The sequence below is a fragment of the Melozone crissalis genome, unplaced genomic scaffold, assembly GCF_028551555.1.
Source record: "Melozone crissalis strain CALT ecotype California unplaced genomic scaffold, PUWL_Pcris_2 ptg000063l_1, whole genome shotgun sequence".
NCBI lineage: Eukaryota > Metazoa > Chordata > Aves > Passeriformes > Passerellidae > Melozone > Melozone crissalis.
The window spans coordinates 4,904,003-4,930,733 of record NW_026535841.1 but is presented as its reverse complement, the minus strand read 5'-3'; the positions used below and the strand labels follow the sequence as shown (position 1 = coordinate 4,930,733).

General features: G+C 47.4%; 1 protein-coding gene across 3 annotated transcripts; it reads left to right on the top strand.

Moving 5' to 3' along the window:
- Positions 1 to 26,731, top strand: CABP1 (calcium binding protein 1). Of its 3 annotated transcripts, XM_054288655.1 has the most exons (8): positions 745 to 821; positions 13,106 to 13,354; positions 17,867 to 18,043; positions 21,616 to 21,646; positions 22,310 to 22,453; positions 23,709 to 23,818; positions 24,227 to 24,374; positions 26,112 to 26,731. In XM_054288655.1, exons 2-8 carry the CDS (start codon positions 13,310 to 13,312, stop codon positions 26,135 to 26,137), a joined length of 681 nt encoding a protein of 226 aa, XP_054144630.1. In that variant the 5' UTR covers positions 745 to 821; positions 13,106 to 13,309; the 3' UTR covers positions 26,138 to 26,731. The 3 variants fall into 3 exon arrangements, with proteins under 3 accessions (XP_054144629.1, XP_054144628.1, XP_054144630.1); XM_054288653.1 differs by lacking the exon at positions 13,106 to 13,354 and having other exon boundaries at positions 9 to 821; XM_054288654.1 differs by lacking the exons at positions 13,106 to 13,354; positions 17,867 to 18,043 and having other exon boundaries at positions 1 to 821.

Sequence of the window (26,731 nt, the reverse complement as noted above, 5' to 3'; positions counted from 1 at the left end):
GGCGCGGAGGGTGGGGGGGCAGAGCCCCGGAGGGGGAGACGGTGCCCGCCAGCCCCCGCCGGAGCGCCCCTGCCGCGGCCTTTGTCTGCGCTGTCACATGGGCCGCGGTGCGGGATTTAAGCGGGTCTCCGCAGGACATGCCGTGAGCGGCGCGCCGCAGCCCTGCCCGCAGCGGCAGCGCTCCGCCCGGCCGGGGATGCGGCTCTAGCGGCCCCGCGATGAGCGGCTCCTCCATGGCGAAGAGCGAGTCCCGCACTTCGCTGCTGAAGGCGGCGGGGAGCCGGCGGGCGGCGGGCGGCCAACCCCAGCCCCGCGGCAGCCGCGTCCGGGACGGCAAAGGACAAGGCGAGCAGATGGGGAGGGAGCCGAGCCAGGAGCAGCTCCCCGGGGAGCCCAGTGCCCGCAGGCCGCTCTGCCACCCAGGCGCCCGGGAGGACGGAGCGAGGGGCGCGGGGAAGCTGTCACATGGACGGGGGGAGAGTCAGCCTGAGCCGGCGGAAGGAGGTCCAAGGAGAGGCAGCGGCAAGGAACCGGTGCGGACATCCAGGCAGCATCACCACCTCCCGCCGCACGCCAGCCACGGTCACCCCCAGGACCAGCATCAGCTCTCAGACAGGGATGGGGAGGAGGCAGAGGAGGACTTTTTCTTCAGTCACAGGCAGAGGTCCAGCAGAGAGTCCCTGAAGCTCTCGGAAGGCGCTTCACCTCTGTCCAAATCCAGCAGCAAGTGCTCCACCAAGTCCAGCGGCAGCGATCGGTCAGTGGAAGCGGATCCCCTCATCCAGCAGCTGCACCCCATGCTCAGCTCGGTCTTTGGCCAGGTAAGGGGCAAAGCGCCCCTCGCCACCCACCCCTCCCTCTCTTCCCACCCGCTTTCCCTCCGCGCCCCCTCCTCCTGCGGCTCCCGGACCTCGGGCTCCTCGCTCCGGAGTCCCCGCGGCCCCGGGCACAGCCCCAGCTGTAAATGCACTGCTTCCTGGGCGCCCCTGCCCAACTTCTCCCGGCGCTGCGGCACGGCCGGGGGCGCTGCGGGGTCGGCCCCAGGAGGGCTCCGCGCCGGGGACGGGGCGCGGGTCAGAACCCCCGGCCCCGCCGGGCGCTGCGGAGGGCGCTCTCGGCGGTGCTGACGGGGGTAGTGCCGGTGCTTTCCCTGTCACCGGGGGAAGTTGTGGCTCTGCCTGCTGAGGGTGAGAGTCAGAGAAGCGGATTTTTAAAAGCTATTTACTTATTAGATTCCATCTCTCTGGCTCCCCGCCTTGCTTTGCTGTATTTGTTTACATCTCCTTATGGTACATTTCTGTACAATCAGCATATGAATCATTTCTGATGGCAGAAGCTGTCAGGGGAAGGTAGTGGGGAGGACGACAAAAAAAAAATCCTGACCCAATTCCGAAGCCTTCCCAGTCACTGTGTTAGAATGGAACAGATGCTTTTGGTGTTTGCAAGCTCTTTTGGTACAAAGCTGTCGCTTTTAGCTGCTTTTGGTAGTGAAATTACCCAACACGGTTACCCTCTAAAAATGAAAATGCAGAGGGAGACTAGCTTGAAATTTTCTTTTAGAGACATCTAGGGATGTTACTGGAAAATGTAATCTCTGGGAAGATTAATGTAACTGCAATCTTCCAGAAGCACAATTATAGGTATAAGCCAGTAGCCTGGATGGCTAAGTTCCATCCAGCCCTGGAAATGATCAATTGATCCAGAGTTATGATTTCTGGAGTTTGTTATCGTTGAGTCTTTTCTTTCTTTCCTGTCTTTCTCTTATTTTTTTTTTTCTTCCCTTTTTTTTAATGCGTGTTTGGGAGGCTTTGCAGGGAGCCCATTCAGACTGAGATTGTGGAGAGAATTTGCAAAAATTTTGTCATTGGACGGAAGGAGGTGATACACCCCTATGTTTAATACAAGAGTGTTGTCTACTTCTGTTCATCTTGACTTCTCCAGATAAAAATCAAAGCACAGCTGTTCCCTCCGAAGCACAACACTTTTCCATCCTCACTGACAGTCTGCTGTTTAGGAATGTTACAGTTGTGTTTAACTTAAAACAAGTGTTACCCTCCCTGTGCCAATGGTGCATCCGAAGTCTAGATTAAAATTTTGTTGTGACAGTAAGGACGAGCCTGGTCAGCAGATTGAAGCTCAACCAGGTTACAAAAAGCCATGTTCCAGCACCAGGCTTTGAAATGTGTGGTCTTGGCTCTGATTTGTGCCGTAGTTCTGAGTGAAGTGAAGATGTATCCAAGAAAAGATTTTAAGTCTATGGAGCTGTATGTCCCTAAAGCATCAGAAATACAAACAAATTCATGTCAGGTCTCCCACTATGGAAACCCCTCTGATTTTGAGCTCAGTCCTTACATGAACAGCACCTTTATTTTACCTGCTCTGCTGCTCACATTCCAGTGTCAAAAGACAGTTCTGAAAGCTGTAAATGTAGCAAAATTTACCTGTGGTGTTCAACAATGCCCTTTACTGAAATGAGAGAGATACAATTCTAATTTTCACTTTTTCACTGAGTACATTGCACCAGTGCTTACACGCACACACCAGCATCTCTCTTTTGGAGTGTAGTGTTATTTATTGCATTTTCTCTCTGTATTCCTCTCTCACATGCTTTCTTAGAAGGAACTGTGACAGAATGAAAATTTACTGGAGATTTTAGGACTGACTTTTAGGACTGGGCTGTAGTAGATCCCCCTGTACAGGGGCAGGATGAGGAGCTATAATTTTTTATAATTTAGGATACACAAAGAGCTGAGCTGGTTACATGAAATTTGTGAAACTTTTTTTTTTTTTTTTTTTTGGTAGTGATATCAAAATCCTGGGATGAATAAAGACCCAGGTGTAAGGTGTATGGAAATTCTGTCATGGCACAAAATGATACAAATTTTGTTTCTGTGAATGAAGAAATAAATGCCCAGCATTGTGTAAAAAGGTGTGTGAAGTTTTGAAACAGGCAAGGACTTACACGTGTGGCAGGGTCATAGGTGCAGACACGTCCAGGGTTGCAGTCTGAGGCTGCAGATGCTGTAACACCAGTCTGCTCCACATTGTGATTACAAGACAGCAACAGCTCAGCAGATAATTCGTTTAATATGAAAACTTCTTTCTAGCCCACACAGCCCAGTGTGAAACAGTTAGAACAGTAATTTTGCAGTACATAGGAGAGGAGCACAGTGATGCATATCACAGCAGCAGAGCACTGTGGTCCAGCAGCACCAGTTTATCTTGATCCAGCTCTACAGATGTGGAACATCATCACCCTGTGCCATGGTGGTGCAGTGATGTGGTCGCAGATGCAGACACTACAGTGGCACAGTCAGATACACTGCAAAGATTGCAGGGCTGACTCCATGGAGAATGTCATTATTGCAGTAACAGCAAAAAGGAGCAGTTCAGGACTAGAGGGTTGTGTCTGAGGGAGACAGATTTGTAGCTGTGCAGAAAAAAAGACAGAGTGAAGGAAGAAGCGCCGTGTTTATATAACCAGCACAGCAATATAGTGCACTGTGGGTGTGTACTCCAGGAGAATGCTAAGATACTGCCAGGATACAGGATGCAGTGATATTTTATTAATTAGGCTTATGCTATATTGGTGCAGTGATGTTCTAATACCATTAAGCAGTAATACTCTTTTAGGATATTTTACCATTTTGTAATTGAGCGGTACATGAATTAACAAAAGTAGGGTAGTGTAATGATGCATTAAGTATAAGCCAGGATGTCATCTTAGCCTAATGACATGTTTGCACACCAGCTCAGTGCAGCAGTTGCAGAGGAGCACTCTGCTGTGGACTTTCTGCTGGGCTGGGATGCAGCGCGTGCAGCTCCGAGCGTCTGGAGAGCTGCGCTGACAATGCAGTGGTGTGGTAACGCAATCCTGGGGCACAGCAGAGATGTGATACTGGTGCCGTGTGGTAGGAGTTTGGCAGTGCACGGGTGTGATAATTGTGGAGTGTTGTAGCCTGACAGAAGAGTTTAGCAGTCTACTGATGTAGTAATACAATATTGCAGACAAGAGCCATTCTGTGCAGCAGTGATCACTTCTGGTGTGATATTTGCAAAGGGCTGCGCTGATCTGACAGCACCATCCCGCTGTAGCAGAAGGCAGCAAGTGAAGTATTACCACCATGCCACAGTTTTGGAAGCACAGCTGAGTTAGCAAGAGGACAATGCCACAGACTTACCTGGTGACAGTGCAGTGTGAGTATGGGCTGGTTTTATGCGGGACAGTGGGACAGCAGTGTTTTGAAGTGGCCCTGCAGTGGCAGAGGCTCGGTGCAGTGCAAGAGCAGTGCTGTGATTCACGGGTGTAGCTGGCAAGGAATGTGTGTATGGTAATGCAGCAAAGTGGGAAAATGGCAAGAAAAGGGAGTGTGAGGAAGATGTTCCATGTGATTTTGGCCTGATAGGATAGTGTTGGAGTGGCCAAGTGGCAAAAGTGTGTTGTGAAACATAAGGGAGCATGCTTATTACCCCTGCAGAGCAGAGAGTCCTGTAGTGTCTCTAGTGTGGCTACAGATCACAGTTCAGCAACAGAAGAGGAGTGCTGACCCCTCAGCAGCTGGGATGGCAGGGAGCTGGCAGGCCTGGCAGCAAGACACAGTTTATCAATGTGACAACAGCAGCAACAGCAGCACAGAGACCGGGACAGCAGTGCGGTGGCAGCAGGACCGCAGTGCAAGTTTTGTGGCATTCCTGGGGCAGCGGTGATGTGGCTGCAGTGCCCACGGTGCAGCAGTGCCAGGGTGATGTGGCTGCAGTGCCCACGGTGCAGCAGTGCCACGGGGATGTGGCTGCAGTGCCCACGGTGCAGCAGTGCCAGGGTGATGTGGCTGCAGTGCCCACGGTGCAGCAGCTGCCTGGCACCTGGCTCACACGGCTCTGTGCAGGGACTGCGGCACAGACAGCCATCGGTTCTCAACCCTCCATTCCTCCTGTGCCTCAGCGCTGGCCTAGCTGGTATCTTTAAGAACAGCTTTTTCCAGGCATTTGCTATGCAATATTAATTTGTAAGCGATCCTGCCATGTGACACCTGAACGTTTTCAGAGCCGTTTAGCTTTCACACCCTACCTGACTGTTAAATTTTTCAGTGAAGTGATTCCCCAACAGTTTTCTGTCAATTGCCTCTGGTAGCATGGGGATCAAAGGGGTCAAACAACTGCCGTAGAGAATCATGAAATATTTACAGGGTTCTGCTGTTAGCACTGTGGCCAAAGGGGCTTTTGTATTTCTATTTGTACTGGGAGTTTAAAGTCTCTCCTGCACCATCTCCTATTCCTGCTTTAATGTCAGTGTCCACATTACCATTAAAATAGGGAAGGAATCTTTCTGCATTTCCTGTGAAATTTTCCTTTTATTTTCCTGCTCCGTCTCCCTTTATTCTTGAGCTTAAGTTCTTAACAGGTTTTAATGGACCTTACAGCAAACTGGGATGACAGAAGTGGCCCCATTTTGGGACAGAAAATGTGGAAAGCATGTGTGGAAATCATGTCAAGAACATTCTCCTCTGATCAGCCGAGAGCGTGTAGGGAAAAGGTGCCTTGTCCAGCCTTTCTGGTCTTCTCATCTGCCAGACAACTTTGTTCCCTCCAATGTCTTTGGCTTCACCTGATTCTAACAGGTGTTTTGCCCAAGAGCAGTCACTGCATCAGGACCATTCTTGGAGATCCATCCGTGGAGAAGTAGGAAGCCCTGGCTAGTCCTGCCAGGGTAGAGTGGCTCCTGGCTCAGTAATGGAAGTTTTCAGCTGGCCCTGTGTGTTAGCGAGGGAGGCTGCAGTGGAAACTTTGATGTGTCACGCTGTGGGGTGGCGAGGTGAAGGTGAAAGGTCTGGGTTTCCAGGTGCTCACGTGCTGTGTTGTATCTGTAGGGCAGGTGAAGCAGTGGCATGTCAGGGCTGGTGACAAACTGAGACAGTCTCTAACTAAACTGCTCATTAACTCTGTTAAATCGGCACAGTAATTTGGGGTGAACAGACTTCTGGCTTAGCATGACTGACTGCCGGAGTGGTGCTGGTCCCGTGGCACGGTCCTGGCTCGCGTGGAGCATGGAGCGTGGGTGCGCAGATTAGGAAGCAGAAAGAACCCGGAGAAATGCCGTATCCTGCACCGACTTTTGCTCCGTGTGTTATGGCACCTCAGGAGGTTTATACCGGCCCAGAAGGGTCCCTGAGGGCACGGGCGGAAAGGAAGGGAGTCCCCGTAGCCGCAAGGGGACACTCCCGCGGACACACAGCGGTGTTCCCTCTGCTGCTGCCCGTCCCGCCGCGGCTCCGGGATCGGTGCTGCGGGCCTGTCCCCTACCCGCTCCGCAGCGGGGCTCCAGCGGGGCTCCAGCGGGGCTGCGGCGGCCCCGGCGCGCCCCCGCGCGGCCCCGCCGCCTCGGCCCGGGGCCTTTCCCCGCCCGGCGGAGCCGCCTTGACACGGACCCGCCGCGCTCTGGGCTCCCGGGGCATGCCCTGTCCCTGGGCCGCCCGGTGAGTGTGACAGAGCCGGGGACAGCCCCGCCGTTGCCGTGAAGTTGGCGAGAGCCGCTCCCAGCTGCGTGTTCACAGGGGTCCGGATACCTGCGTGGGGCCCGTACAGCCTGCGTGCTTCCATCCCTGCATGAGTTGCCGCAGCCCATGTCCATGCATGTAGATTGACATAAAAAGCCTTCATGTACATGTCTTGTCTATGTACACACAGCCTGCTCGTGCAGCCTCTGCTAACTCTTCTGTGTGGCTTCACAACCATCTCTGTACACGCTTATGCATTCCTGTGCTTAAAACATCGCTTGGCGCTTGTGTGCTCACCTGCCTGCTGACACCTGCCACACCTTCCAAGGTACGTCTCATGTTTTTATATGTAATTACCTCAGACGCAGAGAAACATTGTTCCACTTGAGCATATCCACTCAGTCCCCCCTTTGCTCAGCTTGGAGAAAAGTTCATCACATTTATTGCTTGTAAAGAGCTTGAGGGATGTGAGCCAGACGTACAGAATCACTAAGGGGCAACGGATAAGCCTCCTGTCTACAGTAGGTCTGCCAGCAAACATTAATCTTTGTCAGTGATTTACTTTTTAAACAAATCTGTTTTAAAAGGCTATAGAAAGACATCAAAATAAAACCAAGCTAAAAGAACATTCATTAAATATTCTGTTCATGAAATATACAGCAGCATGATCTAATGCACTGAAATACACAAACCTTCTGGTTAGATTCAGTTTATCTTTGGAGAAGAAAAAAAAGCTTTCAGTAATAAATTAATCATCATTTACATAAGTCCACTGTCCATTTTGTTAAGCTTTACCACCTTGATTTTTGTTTCATGCAATCCTGGGTTTCAACACAATGTCAGGGAAGTTTAGCTTTAGATGCAGTGGCTGGGCTGCAGGTTGTCAGCTGAATTAGCTGTGATTCTTTGTAGCATTCCAGCTTCAGTAACTGTTTTTCCCTGATGCATCCATGAGTGGTATTGATTTCCAATAACAAGCAGCTATATGGTGTACATTCAGTAAAAGATGTCTAGCTAACTTTGGGCTCCGTTTCAATAATCCTCTGACATTCCTGTGACCTCAGAGAGCAGCAGCAGTGTCCATGAACCTGAGTAATCCTTCAGTCAAATGCTCCACTTAAAAATAAAGAACTGTCCTAGCTATGGTCATATTTAGATTTTTAGTAGCGTTCTGCTCCAGCATAAGACCATGAACTCAGTGCTACCCAAGAATGAAGACATTAGCAATATTCTAATATTTCTTCCACCCATTCCTCCCCTGGAGTATTTTGCATCTTGCAACCATCTTTGGAAGGAATACACAGCATTGTTTCATCCCACTCAGGCAAAGTACATTCTCTGCATTTGGAAGGAAACAGGCAATAGTGTAACATTGGGAAGCATCATGTCACAACAGTTGAAGGCAGGAAGTAGAAAAACGGCAGCAACCTCAATGTTCTGCTGAAATAAACCACAAATTGTTTAGATACTTTGGGACCAGTTGTGTTGAGGTGTAGTCAGAGACCTGGGATACACAGTTTGGTCCTTTTAAAGGTACTGTCAGATCCTTACTCAAATTAGAAGTGAGGCAGATCTTTGTTTTAGGCTGGCAAATCTCATGTAATGCTGCAGGGTTGGTTTGGACTATTTGGTTGATATTGGTTTCCAGGCCTCTGCTCATCTGATGATCAGCCACATTTTCAGTAGCACCTCAGTGTGCCAGCTAAACAGTGACCCCCTGTCCCTCTTGTTTCCAAAGAGGTGAGAGAGCCAGGCAGAATTAGCTGCTTCTGCAGTAGTCACAGTTGGATGGAGTGCAACAAAATTCCCATATTCTGGAGCAAAGACAAGGAACCACATAAGGTCTATTTTAAACAACCTCTGTGCTCCATATACATGACAAATCCTCACAGCAGCTTCTGAGCTGTCAAGTTTGTACTTGTCTTTTTGTAGCCCATTGATGATCTTTAGGATCATCATCAGCAAATATCCACAGTACATTGTGGTCTGGCCAACGCATCTCCTGCGTAGGAACTTGGAAGTTGGGCTAATGCAAAATCCTTGGATCAGATCTGCAGGGAAGGTGTCAGGAGAAAGCACGTTCCCAACTATTTTCATCTGATGCAAGAAGAAGCCAGCTATTTACAGACAGAGCTGTTCCAAACAGAAGTTGACAGGCAGTCCAGGCTTTGTTACCTTGAGAGGAATAGAAAATATTCTCCGTCTTTTTAATAAACATTCTGTTGTTTGTGATTGATTATGATCCAATTGCTCTGATGGAGGAGAATATTATGCACAGCATGAGTCAGCAACACTTTCCTCCTGGAACAGCTGACAGCAAAGAAAGTTCCCAAACTCTCTGCAGAATTTCTTTCCCTAGATGAGAACCTGGACTGCATCCACCAGTACCTGCCTGTGCCTCCCCTTGAGATGGACCTGTACTTGTCTGACTGGCATATGGAACCATCCAAGGTTCCTTTGATGTTAGAAGACACAACTCAATGTGCAGCAATAGCACTTGGGAGCTGATGCAGAAGAAAAAACATAAATCAGTCACAGAAGTTGAAAGGGCCAGTGCATGTTCCAGTGGTTGGGAGCTTCAAAATGAGGTCCTTGACAGAACTGGCTACAGGAGGATGTTGCCCACTCCAAATGGTTAGGCTCATCTGAGGTCGTTCAGTAGACAAGACAGTTTCTGTCAAACTATACATTTCCTGTAAAATACAGATCTGTAGCCACCAGATAAAGGGTCATTGGAAGCAGATTTGAAAACTATTAATCCATGTGGGCACTTTCCACTCTGGGGTAGGAAAAAGTACAACAAAAATTCCTGCCCTGTTAGGATAAGTAAAGTAAGGGGATGTATTTTAATATACTAAATGTTTAAAGCATTTAGTGGGCTCTTGGTAGAACTATGGACTTCAGTGAAAAGATACTGGGAAAGAGTTTTCCCTGCTTTACTATACAATACCCATTACCTACTGACGTTGCCCTGTAGCAGTATTTATGTTGTGTTCAGAACAATAATGTAATGTTCCAGCACATGAAGGACTGTGCACTGAAACAGGCCTAGCATCTGAACAGTCCCCATACAAATCCATACTTCCACTGAAAATTTTTGCCAAGCAAAGCTACAGTTTGATAAGCAGTCACATGTTTTGGATTGATTTTGTTTTTTCTGTTGTGTCTGTTGGATATTTGCTGCCACTAGATAAAGCTTCTGGCACCTGCCAAATGATTAGCTATGAGAAGTTCCAACCTTGTCCTATGAAATGAGCATTTCTGCCAAAGGTGCCAGCCCAAAGCACAGCACTGCTGCTTTTTAAAGTATCCAGACATATTAAACCACCTAAATCATTCCTTGTTGAATGCCAAGTCAGCCAGCCTTCTCCCTTCCATGTGCTCAGGTCAGTCAGTGTGCCAAATGCTTCTCTCCCATGAGCTGACACCTTGCTCTGTGCCAAGCTGCATCCCTTGAGCTCTCTGCTCTCCACCTTGGACCTGGGGAGAAAGGGAGGGATGCGTGAACAGCAGCAAGAACTTGCATTTCACGAAGTTCTTACAGATTTTTAGAAAGTTTACAACAGAGACACAGACCTTAAAAGAACAGTGTGATTGCCACAAAGAACAGTGTGGGAAAACCAGTATACATGCATGTGCAGCCCTCCCACATGCACACTGACTACCCCAGATATAGGCATACCCACAGATCAGCACCTACACAGAAATGTTTCTGACACACTTATTCTCAGCATCCCGTTCTCTTACAGCAGCATCAGTTGGAGGAAGGGAGAAAATATGTTCCTTCTAACCTAATCTTCTAATGACCTTTCTGCCAACTCCACTTTCCTTGCCTATCTTTAAGCTACCTGTGGTGGTGATGGGAACAAGATCCCACTGCAGAGAGATTTTCCTCCTCAGAGCTCAGCAGGGGCTGTCTGCCAGATTGTGGTGTCCTGCCCAGTGGCTCTTAAGAGAGTCAGAGTAAATAAGGAGATAAAAAAGTTGCTCATGATTGCATCTCTTGGACCTCTTGAGCTCCACTGGAGTTCTTACAGAGTCAAAGGATTGTGTCTGTGCTGCAGACCTGGTGCACATGGGCTCCCATCCCCTCTTCCCTTCCTGGACTGAGAATTCCCTGCCAAGCCTGGCAGGAGTCTCAGCCCTCTCACTCTGCCCTGCACGTTTCCTACAACTGCCTGTAACTGTAGGGAAGAAAAGCTGGAGAGTAGGCAAACACAGTGGCTGGCTCCGAATGATCTGGTACAAAGCAGTATTTAGAGGGTCACCATCTCATTGAGAGGCTTTTAGAGCTCACTAAGACACACTCCACAGCTGTATTCCAAAGCTGTCCCACAATTGTCTGGGAACTGTGATGGATTTTTCTGGCAGGAGATGTCTGACTCCCTTTCTTCCCTCCCTCTCCCTGGGACAATGTGGGAGATGGGCACTTCTCAGTTGCAGGGTGTTCCTGGCCTCCATGCTTCCTGTCAGGGAGAGATTCATTAGCAGCAGAAAGGCAATTCTCTCTCCTCTCCGCTCTGGAATTGAAGTCATTTGTCTCAGGAAGGAGCCCAGGCGCCTCACTCGCTGTGTGGCAGCTTCTGCTCAAGGGAGACAAGCACTTCGTCAATAAACAAGGAGCCTGGGGAATGGCTCCAGCTGACAGAGGACATTATTAATGACTGGCACTTTGTCAGAGGGTAGATCAGCCTCCCATTAGCTGCCTTAAGAGGGAAAAGAGAAATAGGGCCAAAGATGGAAGCCTGAGAGCAGCTGGGAGTTTCAGCATCCTCCTGCAAAGACCCCACTGCAGGGCCCAGGGCTGGCACAGCCCCCAAGGAGTGACTGTATTTTTCCTCAGCATGTCCTGATGAGGGAGACAGGCCAAGCTCAGGAAGAGTTTTGCTTTCCACCCTAACATGGGTGGGCTCTGCTATGGAGGTCTTCCCCTCTGTCCCCCTCTCAGTCTGCCCTGGGTACAAGGGGCAGAGAAGGAGTGTCTTCCAGCATGTCCTGCTGCAGCTTTTTGTTTTGGAGAGCCTGTGGACCTTTGTGAAGCTCCTGCAACATCATCTAATGAAGAAGGCATTCAGGGAATCTGAGAGGAGGCTGTCCCACTGCCTTCAGTCTTGGGAAGCTGTTATTACAAGGAAGAGCAAGAAGCACCATTCCCTATGGCCATGCACTTCTATCTGTGGCTAACTGGAGAAGCTGCAGACTTTTGTCATACTCCCAGACTCATCTCCTTAGGTGGAAGAAGCCTCTAAGCTCCAAAGCAACTGTTGAGTCACCTTAGAATCATACTTAATTTGCCACAGCACCATCAGGGTGGAAGGAGAAATCCTTGCTTTGTTTTGACCTTGACAGTTCATCCTTTTTCCTACAGCCCTAGAGCTGCCAGGAGAGCGAGTCCTTGGCTCCTTCACAAAAATCCTCAGCCTATGGAGCTGGTCTTTGTAGAAGCTTTTGTTTGGAACTGCACTTGCAAATAAAGATGTGAAATCTTTCAGCTCAACACCAGAGTGTCCAAGCAGCCTGCTGCATAACAGGGTGTAAGATAAGTGTCATCCTGGTCCTTAGCTCTTCCTACTTCTTATCACTGTGGAGCTGCAGCTGTGGTGCCTCACAACTAAAGGTGCATCCACTATCCTGCTCAGATACTGTTGCCTGAGTGTGATTATGTGTTTTTTTAATTCAATTTAAATCTCTTTTCAGACTGAATGTTCTTATGCTCAGCCTGAGATCAGGAAAAAAATATATTAGGGACTCATCCCTTTTCTTTCAGAGATTATTCTACACTACAGGCATAAAGTCCAAAGTTTAGAGCCAGCTCTAGGTTCAGGTGCCTCTTATTTATTTCAGGACTTGGACTCTTGCAAATGAAATGGATGGATCTGACATCAAAATTCTTTGATTCACATTATCTAACCTGGGGCTGTTTAGATTTAAGATTCGGGTGTGACCCCATCTTTGGCAGATTTGTACAGGTTAAACTGCCAGTTGATTTTTACTTGCAGAAATCTGGAAAAACTTTACTGCAAGACTGGCTCAACATCTCTCCCTTGTGGTTAAATATTACTGTCCTGGGGCTGAGAGTGTTGTAGGGTCCCAGGACTGCTGTCTCCAGGCTTGCTTCCACCGTGACAGAATAAAAATCAGACACTTCTATGTCTGCTGGTATTTATAAGCTGAAACAGGTCCCACCCAGATAAATTGGTCCATTTCTGCCCTGAAAGGAGCTGTGGTCTGCTCCAAGCCCCTAAGTGGATTGCCTTCTGGCCAGCCTGGGGCTGTGGTGATTGAAAAGCCAGGAGGAGTTAGAAGGGGGGTGGGTAGGGATGCAGTGTTCAGAGGCTGTGTGGACCCAAACTAGCTAGATTCACAGAACTCATCACTGAAATCACTTCTTGCATTGCCTCTCTGTTTTAATTCTCCCTGAAACAGCCCTCTCCTATGAGTGAAACAATCTTGCCTGCAGATTGAGGGGGGTGGGAGGGATTTGAACATTAATCTGATGTAGATTATACATCCGCCTCCCTCTCTCCCCCCTTCTCACTCACTCTCTCTCTCTCCCTCTCTTTCTGTCTGTTTCTCTCCCCTCCCTCTCCTTCCTGCTTCATCTCTTCAAGAAAGTGAACATAAAGTAAAATACGGAGAGAGAGAGGCAGAGAGAGAAAAAGCTCCCTGAAGAGGGAAAGCCCCAGCAGCCAGTAGCTGTTTGGATTTGCCTGGTGCTGCCTTTCTTGCTTTGCTCCCAAGGAATACCTTTAATGGGATCAATTGCTTCAGTTCCTTTATAACCAAGTCCACCGGAAAGGCAGCCTCAACATATTATGGGCAACTGTGTGAAGTCTCCTCTGAGAAACCTCTCTAAAAAGGTATGTTCCCTGAATTGAATCAATCCAGCCCTGCTTCTTGGGATGGGTGACACTGTGGGCAGATGAGAATGGGAGGTGGGAGAAACATAGAGATGAGTATGAAGGGTTCAGCTTCTTCGCCAGACTTTTTCTGTAAGAGCTGCTCATGCAACTGCAGCCAGTAGAGCCCAGGATGTCAGAGCCATAATATGTATAAATAAATGTGTGTGTAGGCTCATGTCCTGCTCACTGTGTATGTACAGCTCTCCTCTGGGTACCTGCAAGCATGTGCTTGTTGATGTGCACAGTGTGCTGGCACACTCCTGTCAGGGCAGGAGTGAGCTTGTGCTTGTGCTTCAGCTGAGAGTTACCTGCTTGAGTAATCATGTGTGCTGTGGGTGTAGGGACATACATGCATGTATACATGAAGGGTCACTTGTCTGTACATGTTGCCATTGCTGTGTAAGGGTGTGCACACCTATGGGCCCATCTGAGGTACCTGTGTGTCCTTAGCTCTTCACATCTCTAACAGGCATCCTGGGTGCCTGAGCAGGTTTGCTGTGAGTGCAGAAGGGGAGCATTTCTGTGTATCACACACATGCCCTTGCTTGTATGGTGCTGTATGTGCTCACCTGCTGGTGCATGTCCTCACACAAGTCTGTGTGTAGACATGCACATGTTTTTATGTCTATCCATCCTTGCACATGAAGCAATTAGTTTTGGTATGTGTTTGGGTACAGAAGCATGTTTTTCTCTTTGTTCTGCTTGTCCATGCATCTGTTTGTGAGTGGATGCACTGGGCCCTGGCTGTGTGTTTGTGCATCATGTTGCACATCAGCACGGCCCATGTGTCCACATGCTTGGGCCCAGCTGGACTTTGTGAGCTGCCACATTTGTCTGTTAGGCTTCAGCCCACAGTCTATGGGGCTGAAGTTTTGCAGTGGTCCTGGGACAAACTAGATCCAGGAATAATTCTGCTGTTATGGACTGGGTTGAAATGGGAACAACATGCCCCAGAAACATTTCTTGTTTGACTGAGGAAGACCTTACAGCACTGTGTACCTGTCAGCCACACAGTACTCACTTGGCATTGCTGCAAATCTAATAGCTCAGCAAAAGCTATGCAGTTCATTCTCCATAAATGATAAAGTTATGCTGATGATCCAGAGAATTGCAATGAGATGCTGCCTCTGTGGAGACCTTGATGACAGTGAAATGCCACTGCCATCAAGATGCTTTATCCAGGAGACCTTGGCACCTGGGAAAGCTTCTCTGCAAGGGAGCTGTCTGGGAGAGAGAGGACCTCCATTGTAGAGTTTCTTTTGGCTGCATTTTGGCCTCTTCTGTATAGAAACACAATTTGCTTGTTATCTTGGCTGCTGTAAACAAAGGCAGTAATGGCACAGTGCTGCTGTGGGGGAGCTGGGATACTTGATGAGGGAATTCATCACCCAGCAGTTATGCAGTGCTGAGACCAGTCCTAGGTCAGGGTGACCTGCAGGGAGACGTAGAAGTAGCTGAGGTTCACCCAAATGTTGCACATATGAAAAACCAGCTTGGTTGCTTGTAGGTTGCCTTCAACTTGGAATAAAAGGAGTTGGCTGCAGCTGTACAAGGCGATTGCAATTAAAGTCTGACAGGTAGCCAGGCTGCTTGAATCGAAATAGATTCAAGAACTTGTAAATTGTGTTGTCAGTCTTTGAGGTAATTTATGCTTTTATTCCTAAAAGCTGCTTTGAATAACTCACTTTGTGCCTAGTTACAAGGCCTGGGATGTCAGGACTGAAGAGAAAAAGTTGCAAAGCTGAATCAGAGAATTTCTCAGACATCACTCTAGTGAGCTATGAAATCAGGCACTCATCCCGACAGGTCCTGGTACTCTGCCACTCTTTTCATCACAACACACGTGATTATACTGCAGACTTTGCAGATCAGTCTTAACATTGCCCAACTTCACTTGGCTGTTATATGATCCCAGTCATTTTTCTCAGATTTTACTTTGAGCAAACTAATTTTGCTGAAGTGTTAAAGAGGAGGGACTGCAGACAACACGTGTGGAAGCTGCTTTTGGGTGACAGTCTGAACTCTTGAATACATTATTTCAACCCAAAATTTGGGATTCACTCCTAGGCACCAGCTGGCTTGGTCTAGGTCTGGATGACACCAGGGTACCTTGCTTGTTCAGGCTGTGACTCCCTGTCTGTTGTTGGAAGCTTCAGTTTCTTGTTGTCATTTGTCCCCCCAAGTGATTGTGGAAGCCATCCTGGCTGCTTTTCCCTCCAAGAGATGCTGCAGTTGGGATTGAGGCCTCTCTTGGCTTGCTGTTCTGCAAAGTCCCTCTGACACTCAGACTGGAAATGAAGTGAATCCTGCTGTGCTTCTGCTGTGCAGAAATTAAAAGCCTTGGCATCCAGGTCCCTCACTTTACCACAACTCTCCACCACTTTGGCCATCTCTAGGTCAACCAGGTCTCTTTCCACTCCATAATCTGCTGGTCTGACACAGCCAAGGGCTGGACTTGGCCAGGAAGGTTTGTGGCCCTTTGCTAAGAAGGGACTGGGAAAGCCTGATCTCCCCAGTCCTATTCTTGCATTTTCTTTGTCATGAACACTGCTGTTCCCCTGTAATGGGTGGCTGATGTTTCTTTGCCCCATACCAATATCACAGCTCACTTGCCCTCTCTGCTGCGATGTAGAAGGAGCATGGTGAAGGGAACTTGAGTGGATATTTGCAGGAGAACCTGTGAGACTGCTGGCAGAGAGAACACAATGCCATAAATCCTGCCTGCAGTGACAGTGCAGGGCAGGGAGCCTTGCTGAGCTGTTCACCTTGGTATTCTGGCACTGCAGCAGTTTGTCTGGTCACAGTCCTCAGTGGCTTTTGGCAACTGTTTTGTCAAACTGGCTACCTCTGTTGAGACAGAAAAATAATGGGATGACTATTATGAGGTACTGCTGTATAGCTTGGTAATAAACTATTGACTGGAAATGTCAGCAAACAAACATTTGGGGCTGTGGGGCTTTGCATCCTTCATGTGGCTTCACTGGAATTAAACACCTATGTGGGGCATTTAAGTGATTCATATTATTTGGTATATTAAACTGAAAAACGTGCCAGGAAATAAAGCTAATAATTTTGAAAATACATTGCACTGATGTCACAAAGCTGTGTAGCTCAACACAGATATCTTGACATTTAGCTGAGCTAGTAATATGCCATTTGTGGATGGATGCTCATCTTTCAGTTTTCTAAGGACAAGTGTCCTATGTGTCAGAATTAATCAGAGACCAATTCCTTTCTCAGCCACGGCTGCAATGAAAATGCTTTTCTGCTTCATCATTTTCTTTCTCCCTGGCTTGCTTTTTGAGTTATTTTTGTTTTGATGCTTGATATTCACATGACATTATACATGAACAGATTGGTGTAAGACTGTGTACAAAAAGGCAAATTACAAACCATGCATGCAATGTAATAGCACATGACAGACACAGCAAGTAGATACAATAGTCTCAGACAAGTGTGAATGGGGGGAGTTTGTGTCTGGTCTTTTAGCCTGAAAATTTACCTCAGGCTTTCAGGAAAGGGTTAATAGAGACAATGACAAGTGACAGAGCTTCTCTGATCACCCCTGGGAACGCTGGCTGTAAAAGTAGAATCATTTCTGAAGAGGAATCTAATGTATGATTAATGTTTATTCTGTAAAACCAAGGGTCCTGTGGGTTGTGTTGGCTTTTTATAGCTGCATGGGAATATCAGGATAAGAGGTTTTTTGCAGAGCCAGGGAAATGCATTTCTATAAAAGGAAAGCAGCGCCTCCTTATAAAATCCAGTGCTGGATTCTGTTCTGGAGCCTTAGCTTAGCAGGACGTGTGCACTTAGAAAATGTGCAAATGCAAACACTCAAAAACGTTGTGCCCGTGTCTGATCTCCACTTTGGGACTGTCAGTGATTAAAAGAGGCCAAGGCAGTAAGTGCCTCAAACCCTGAGGATGTAACTAATTAGTAGCTGCACACGGCAGCGTGAGCCTGCAGTTGGCAGGGCCACCTGATGCTGTAAATGGTCTTCTGAAAACGTGATAAAGCGTGTGATGCTGTGTGAGCCCGAGCAGTGGCTTTGTGCAGCTCTGCCGGCTCTCCTGGGGATGCCCGGGCACGGTTTGGCACACGTACTGTTAAGTTGGGCTGTGCTTGTCCTTTCAGCTCATTCAAGGCAGTGTTAGCTCTGGGGCTGACTGTGGGAGCGTGGCACTTTGGGCTGTGTCTGGGTAGATGTGAGCAGCGCTGAGAGTTTGATGTCATTTCAAAGAGAAATTCTCGTGGTTGGTTGTTCTTTCAGCTTTTGAAAGCGAACTCCTGGACTTACTGCTTCTGTACAAATCCAAATAGGCCGGTGGGGGGGACGCAGTGCGCACCAGATGAAAGAAATGTAGCAATTATATCTCTGCGAGGCGGTTCAGTAAAACTTCAGAGGAACGAGATGGGGAGGTAACATCCTCTGTTGTGTTGTTTGCTTGCTGCTGGTTGGCTGGGAAGATCCGCCATGACGAGAAGACGAGCTATAAAGCTGTCCAGACGAGCGAAGAGGGGTCGTCGGCTGGCGAGTACCAGGGTCCGCTCATGGTGCTGGCCCAGAACTGCGCCGTCATGCACAACCTGCTGGGGCCAGCATGCATCTTCCTGAGGAAGGGCTTCGCAGAAAACAGGCAGCCTGTACGTAAGTTACACCCAGCGGGGCGAGACACGCACAAAGCCACGTGGACGCGAGTCGGGGATGCGGAGCCGCCCCCGTGCTCCGTCTGCGTGCAGCTCTGTAACTCCCAGCCCTGGATCTCGAGCATCCCGGCTCCAGCTCCAAGTGCAGATACAGTCACAGGCTAATGTCTAACCCGAAGGATGTGCAGATATCCTTGTGCTTAAACACCAAGAAAGGAGGATTCTAAACTTGAAGCTGTGGAAAATAGATCCAAGTCTATACTCGAGTAGCCATAATCATATGAGTTCATGAAAAGGTTTTAGGACTTCAGGACTTGCATATAATCATATGGACTCGGGAAAAGTCCAGTGATCAAAGCTGTTACTCCGGCAAAACACACATCTCTCATTCCCAGGCTCAGATTAGCATTTAAAGCCTAAATAGCCAGTTAAATGCAAATCAGGGCATCTGTATTGGGAACAAGCTGTCCATATTTGATACTGTTCCTATCAGTTCACAGTGAGCACACTAGCACCAGCAGATATAAGCAGACAGCTGCCTCCTCACAGATACCCAGACACAATCTCTTGTGCACTGGCATACCCAGCCTGACACTGCAGCAATCCCAGCCAGTTAAACTGAGGAACATCAGGCTTCCCTTATATTTGCAAATAGTGCCAGGCTACCAAATGTTATTACCCTCCCACATAGAGAGAGAGAAATAGCAAAACCACCCCTATTCATTCAGTCACACCTATTGTAACTAGGTGCTCATATGCATCCAATGTATGCATTTATATACAAACAATAAACATGTGTGCTTGTATGTATGCACCCCAATACTGTCTTTACAAGAATTAAAACATATTTTTGCCCCCAAACATTCTATTTCCACAATAACATGAATTTAAAGACAAATAAAATTTAATATGATTAACACACTTTTTATGGATATGTACTAGTGAATATGTGAATTGTCAGATATTCACCCAGTGCCTTCCATGTTCTTGTGGTGAAACAAAGCTTATCCCAATTATGTCAGAACTAGAGGTTTATTGCCTCTGTAAGAAACCTCTGCTTTACTTGTGTGTTGAAATGGTCATCTACAGCTGTAGGAGACATGTATTTCTTTATTTCTGAAACCTCTGCTTCAACCAACAACTCAAAAAAGAGTAATTATGTGTCATTATTGATCAAAAGGCTTTTGTTCTTCCTAACCTTCAGGCACTAAGTGATCACACAGTCCCTGTGCCAGGTCACTAGAACATGAAACACACTCTTGCACAGGTCCACTTGCTGACCTGCACAGAGCCACCTGTCACAGGAGATAGGTCCAGCTCCCTAGTGGACAGCTGGACAAGTGTCCATCCTGCTTAGGCCATGGAAGCTCACTGTACCCTGAGAGGTCTCCAAAATAGGATTAGTGATGTCTCTAAGTACCCTCATGTAGAATAAGTGCATCTAATTCACAGCTTTACTTTTACTGACTCTCTAGGCCAACAGGATTTCTTGTGCATAGAACAGAAATAAATGAGGGTAAGACCATTAAGTATAATGGACTCTCTGGGGGTCACCTCTGCTCATATCTGGGATCTTAACTCTTGGAATAGTTTTATTCCTCTTCCCATATGTTCTCTGAAAGCTTCAGAGTGGTTCAGCCCATTTTATCCCAAGCAATTTTACTCCTTAATCATTTTAGGGGATCTTTCAAATTTAAAACAGAAAACCTCTTCCTGATGTTAGTTATCACTTGAGTCAGATTTTTGGAGGGACATAAACCCTCCCCTCCTTCCGCATTTGCAGTATCTGGCAAATGCAAATTCTTTGGTGTGCAAAATTAGAGCCAGTGCAGAAGCCCCCACTTCTGACAGGTGTCACTGATGTCGGTTACAATGTGGTCTTCAGTGAGGGAGGAGGAGGAGGAGGAGGAGGATGGCTTTGTGAGGACTGTGCTGGAGGAGGGCCTGGGTCCTACCCTGGCCACTGTCACAAGGCAGCAGCCACCATGGGTGAGTCATGGCACCCTTTGCACTGCAGTGCTGGCACTCACTGCCCTGCACCTGCACCTGCACCTGCTGTGCACCCAGCCTCTATCTCCAGGGATCAGTGTTTGCACTCCATGGAATAAAGTGCACAAGGTGCTGGAACTGATTGTGGGTGGTTTTCTTCAGTTATTTTATCTAAGGCAGGAGGGCAATTATGCCTTCTGCATCCGGTCTGAGGAGATTGAATTGCTTTATTACTTGGTATTGATGAAAGCAGAACAAATGGGATGACATGTTTGAAAATACCAGGTCTCTGAAGGATGAAACAGCAGAGCCAGCACGCTCTGACAGTTCCATCCACCACAGAGATGCCTCTGGGAAGGTTATGAGTGGCAAGCTGGTCATTTCTCTGGCACAGCCCACTTCTGCACAGACGTAAACCAGTGTGTGTCCTAGTTTGCTATGCACTCCGAGCAGCTGCCATTAGAGTTTCCAGAGGAGCCTGTGGTTAAATAGCAAAGGATCATCCTTCTCAAACTGATCAAAGGCACCATCTCCAGGCACATGTGGTGAGGCTGGAGGACACCTGGAAGGCAAGGAGAAACTCCCCACAGTTGAGGGGGAAGGCCGAGAGTGAGACGACAAAAGAGATCGCGTTTCTGTGTTTCCAAATTCTCAGATGATTTGGATTTGCCTGGGAGCCATGAGAGGAATTAGAAAGGGCATTTAAACCAGAAAGCAGTGCATTTCCATGCTCATCTCTTCTTCCTGGTGCAGTGTTGGAGCTTTCCTATACTCTTATATCCTCCCCCTTCTTCCAAGAAATTCAAATTGGATGTTTGAAGTTGCAGTGTTTCCTGAACATGGTGAATCCTTGTCCTGTTTCATTTGTGGATGACCTTGATGATGTATATGTTGTATGTCTGCCTTCATGACTGGTTTTAAAATGCTTGTATATGGAGTTGAGGTTGGGGGGAAGGGGGAAGTTGCTACCTTTTTGTGGGGACAGATTGTAGGAGATGTCACTGAGACATTGACTGTGAGAGACCTCATGGCTGTTGCTGTCCTGCCAGAAGGACAGAGATCAAGCAGTGATCTGAGCAGATGATAGTCTAGACCTGCTGGTTACAAGGACTGCTTCCAGCTGCTTTGATCTGTGTTTGTCAGCGGGAATGGCAGTAGAAATACAATCAGAGCTCCAGAGGAGATCATAACTGCTACAGGGACAGTCTCTGCTCCAGAACTTGGTGCTGGGGAATGATGAAGCAGCTTCGTGAAGCTGCCAATAATACCATCAGTGGGGAGGCCACAAATCTTGCTGTGTTGGTCCGGGTCTATTCTGTTCAGGGACCACCTGTCACCCCCCTGTCCACCAGATGAGATGGAGAGGGCTTGCAGAGAATTGTGTGCAGGTTAACACCCCTCTCTTTGGGAAGGAAAGCTGGGAAGCCTTCCTAGGTAGATGGTATTAAACATGTCATCACCTTCTTGTTTCTTCTCTCACTTTCTGGCTTGTTCCAGAACCCTTTGTACCAATAAGTGCTATTTTGAAACTATTTTGTGGCCAGCAAATGTCTTTAACATAATATGTCCTCTTTTTGCAGGATAGAGAACTGCGTCCAGAAGAAATTGAAGGTAAAATTTGTTGTTCCTTCTTTGTCCTCTTTCTCTCTGCCCAGTGAAAATGTGTTGGCTGGCCCTTTCATGGTGGCCCCCATGGGTAAAATTATTTGGGGCAAATCAAGAGAGATGATTACTGAAATAATCCCAGTAAAAGAAATAATGTATAAAACTGAAAGAGTTCTGACTGTGAAGGAATTTGCATCCATTCCATATTCTTCAGGGTGAGAGGATAAGTAAGTAATGGGATATTGGCTGTTAGGGAACTGCTGTCCCTCCAGCTCCCACAGAAAGTGTTGTGGAGCAGGATACTATAATATGGCTCCAAGGGAGCTGTCTTACCTGCTAATCTGTACAGTGAGGGGTATATAATAGAGAGCAGAGGTAAAAGTTGGAAAAACTTACCAGTTGCAATTTCTTTAGGGAGCACAGTTTAGCAATGAAGTGTTTGTGACACTTGTAGTTCGAACAAGTTTTCCTGCCAGGAATGAGCCAGCAGCACTGCTGACAGAAGAGCTTAACTTTGCTCCAGTCATTGCCTCATGTAGGGAGATCTGGTGGGAAAATACTGAGTATCTTAGAGAGTCTGCCTTCATAAAGTGCTGTTTATTCTGGGGAGTTTTCTTGGAAAAGATATTTCAAGCTGTCACTGACAATATTGTTCTTCCTTTCCCACAGAATTAAGAGAAGCCTTTAAGGAGTTTGATAAAGACAAGGATGGGTTTATTAACTGCAGGGACCTGGGGAACTGCATGCGGACCATGGGCTACATGCCCACTGAGATGGAGCTAATAGAGCTATCCCAGCAGATCAACATGAACTGTGAGTAATGCACACCCAGCTGTACCTGCCTGTTGCTGCTGTGCCCTGCATCATTGCCTCAGGCTCTCTTGGTCTCTGGCTACCTCTTTCCCATTGGATTTTTCCCCTCTCTCCTTTGGTTTTGATTTTCACTTCTTTTCATTTCTCCTGTTTGTTTGTGGTCCCTAGAAGTCAATGCCTTTGTTTTTGCTTATCAAAGGGACTGTGTGGACTGTACTATATATGGGAACAGTGGGTAGAAGGGTTGTCCTTCATGCTTATGTTGTCAGGTATAAAACTGCCCTTAATGTGTGCAGTCAGGCACTGGTGCACAGGTTCTGTGTGTTGTCACACAGAAGCTGTTGTCAGACTGAAGAGCAAGCCTGGGAAGATGGGGATGCTTTGTTTATATGGGTGATGGATGGGCTGTTGGTCTGTGGTGGTTTTCTGTGTATCTGCTGTGTGCCTGGGGATGGGCTTGAGCGAGCTGTGCTGGCAGCGTCAGATGGGAGCATCTGCTGCAGTCATGGAAAGATGTGACAAATGCATCTGATTCACTGTAACTGTGTTTGTGACCCTTGTCTTTCACCATCGTTTTTGTCAGCTCTCATCTGTGGCAGTGCAGGGTATCACCCTCAGCCAGGTGGGGAGAGGCATATTTAGTGCATGTTATTTCTGACACAGGATTATCTTAAAAGGACAAATTACTTGGTCTAGAGAAGGAGAACAGCTGTGACATGTGCAACCAGTCACACACAAAAACAGCTGATAACCCTGGCACACAAGTGCTTGGGAATTTGAGAGTGTTGCTGACAGCTCTCAGGACACTAACAAGTAAAAGAACTAATACAATGAATAAACAGTTGGGCATACATTAGCTGCTGTAATGGAGCAGGACTGCACCAGTGCTGCAGGGCAGTGCCCAGGCTCTGCAGAAACATCGTGCTGTGCCCTTGCTGTGCCCTTTGGCACAGGCACAGCAGAGTTGCTGTAAGCACTAGAACGATCAAGCCTCTGATACGTATTGTGTGATGCAATAAGGGTGTGACAGTCCATGACAGCCTAGGATGAAATAATTTGGGCTCATTCTACCCAGCCCATAATCCAGAAAACACAGGGTAAAACTTCCTCTCCTTTTCCTTCCACTGTCCCACTCTTTCTGTGCTTTGCTTCCTGGAGGGCCAAGTGCTCTGTGGCACACACAGAAATGCAAAGTGAGTGCTGGTCTTGGCTAACTTCTGGAGTTCTTACACACAATCTTTCATCTTGTCCCAAGTGGGCGGCCATGTGGATTTTGAAGATTTTGTTGAGCTGATGGGACCAAAACTTCTAGCAGAGACTGCAGATATGATTGGTGTAAAAGAACTCCGTGATGCCTTCAGAGAGGTGAGTGATCCCTTCCGCGTGCCCCCAGAGAGGTGAGCAACACAAGACAGGATAGAGAGAAGAATCACTGGAGAAGAGAAGAGGAGGAGGAGAGAGCAGCACAGTGGAAGATCTAGAAAGAGCCCAGTCAGGCATGGAATAAAGGAAGAGCAGAGAACATTGCTAAGATAAGGGAACTCTTGAGGCAAGGAAAAGAAAAGCTGGTGCAGACAGAGCATTTGCAAGGGTTTTCTGAGGAGAAAAGACAGACTGGATCCAAAAGACACTCAAAGGAGGAAAAGGAGGGACATGGAAGGAATGGAGAAAATACAGAGCGTTTAGGAGCAAGACAGTACAAAAATCAATCCACAGCAAGATCTGTTTCCCTTAACTGTATTTCCCCTGCTGGTATTTTTCATGTACTTGCAGTTTGACACCAATGGAGATGGGGAGATCAGCACCAGTGAGCTGCGAGAAGCCATGAAGAAACTCCTAGGGCAGCAGGTGGGTCACCGGGACATTGAGGAGATCATCCGGGACGTGGATCTGAACGGAGATGGGCGTGTGGATTTTGAAGGTGAGAAGGGATCAGTGCTCACTGTCCATCTCCCCTGGAGTGAGTCAGAGTCTCAGGTCAGAAGCTGAAGTGGAAGACTTGCATGCTCAGGGCCCATGGTTCTGAAGTATGGAGAAAAAACCTTCATTTTTTCAGTCAGATTAATTGTTCATTTGTGTATCATTTCTTGCTGCATCTCAGTTTTCATTGAGTCTCCATAATTCTAGCATGGTAAGAGATAGAACTTGTCATACAGAAACAGATCCTGGTGCACACATGCTGTGCCTGCCATTGTTTTATGGGGCATTTTCCTTTCTTTAAATCTATTGCAAGAGCTGTGGGGTGGCTGAATTGCTTTGGGGAATGCATTGCACCTTCCACTTCCTCTGGCTCACCTTTGTTATATGCCTTTATAGAGAATTGTTTCTGTGCCTTTATGCCAGAATATGGTCATATGCCAGCTGTGCTCACTTATACTGCAGATATCTGATCCCTAGGTGTCATGTTAAATCCTAGAGATAATTAATTTCTTCTCACACTTTTCATGCCAGAAGGACTTTGAAAAATAAGAGTGGTTAGGCTACTATCCTAGCCATTAGCTGTGGCAGGAGAAATATTAATAGAGCCCAGGGTTTCTGGCAAGGAAGCAGTTGATATCAGGCAGCTAAGAAGATATAAGAGCTGGAAGGGGGTGAGAGTGTGGCAAGCTGCTTTTTTCCCTGGTAGAAATCCAGATGTCCCTTTGCAGTAAGGGTGAAGTACTTGAACTATGAAATTAAAGTAAAATTGACATAATTTTTTTGGCTCAGTGTATTCCTGGGTCTCCTACATGACAAGGCATCTCAGTCCTCAGGATTACTGGAGCCTCTGAGGGCTTTCAAAATATTAGAATACCACCAGTATCTTCCTGGAAAGTATCTGGTAGCTGCAGTTGTTCTAATGCACTGGCTGATTACATGACAGAAGCTCTCCTTGTTTCCCACAGCTAAATTATGTTAGACAGCTAAAATACATGAAATGCTATCCCAGTATCAATTTCTCTATGAGTTACCACTTTAGTTGTCAAAGGACACCTCTGTCAATGGAAAAGGAGAAGTCAAGGGGGTAATTTCCACTGCCCTGCTCTTTGCAGAGTCATTAGTTCCTCAGCAATTCAAGCGCAGAATGAAAACACATTTATATTTGATGGCATTTACACTCAACTTGAACAACTGCAATTGACTTCACAAACTGCAGGGTAGTCAAGAAATAGATCCAGGGCATCCTTACAGTTAACATGTATCTTTAAAAACAAGAAGTCCCTTAAAGTAAACTTTTCTCTGCAAGAATGCCAGTATAGATACTGGCACAACTCTCCTGCTCTCCCACATTGGTATCTCTGTGAAGTGGCAAGCTTACTAAGAAATCATACCGTGTTCCCAAAACTGTAAATCAAGGTTCCCTGAAGTTACAGAGAAGGGAGGCAATGCTGGCTGTAGTGTTGCACAAAGAGTTGCTTGTGCAAACAAGACGGTAGGTGGCTGGGAAGGAGTCCAAGGCAATGAACTGACCTGCTGGAAGGATCTTATCACCATATCCAATGCAAGGATTAAAGCCCACGTTATGTGAGCTCTCAGGGCCAGTCTCAAAATGCACAGGCTTTGCTGGCAGCCTGGGGACTCCCAGTCTCACCCTGGCTGCTGTCTCCAGTGAATGAGAGCTGGGCTGGGCACCATGGATGCCTTCTGGCTCAGGGCTCTCTTGTGTTGTTGGTTGCAGAGTTTGTTCGCATGATGTCCCGTTGAAGATCATCTCAGCTACAGAAGAATCAGCACCTTAGAGAGGGCAGAAGAGGACCTGGCTGGAGCATCTAGCCCCGATGTTCCTACGTGAAGGTTTATCGGCTGGCTGCAATTAGGACATTGCAAGATGACCTGCTGCTCCTCCCTCATGGTGGTCCCCATGCCCCTCCACCCTTTCACACTGTGAAAGACTTGCAACTTCCTACAACTGGAACCATTCCTTGAAGAAGATTGCAGGAAACTGCAGAGCCAGGACTTGCCATGATGCTTTCATGGGATATTTGCAACTTTAGACTCCTCCTCCCCAGCTTTATTCTCCCACCAGCTGCTGCAAAGCAAAAGCAGGAGAAATCCTCTTGGCTTGGTGGATGAGAGCAAAGCCATTGGGACTGGTGGCAGCCTCAGGGCGTGCTCTGCACTTCTTGGTTTCCCTTGGTGAACCGTGTCTGTGTTTGCTGTCTCAGTGTGTGTCTATCTGTGTGGAGTTATTTATGCTTCCCCAACACTTATTTGCATCTCCTGTGGTTATGTTTACCAAGAGTAAATTCAAATATATGTCTTGTGGGGGGAAGGTGATAAATATGCACGTTGAAATGA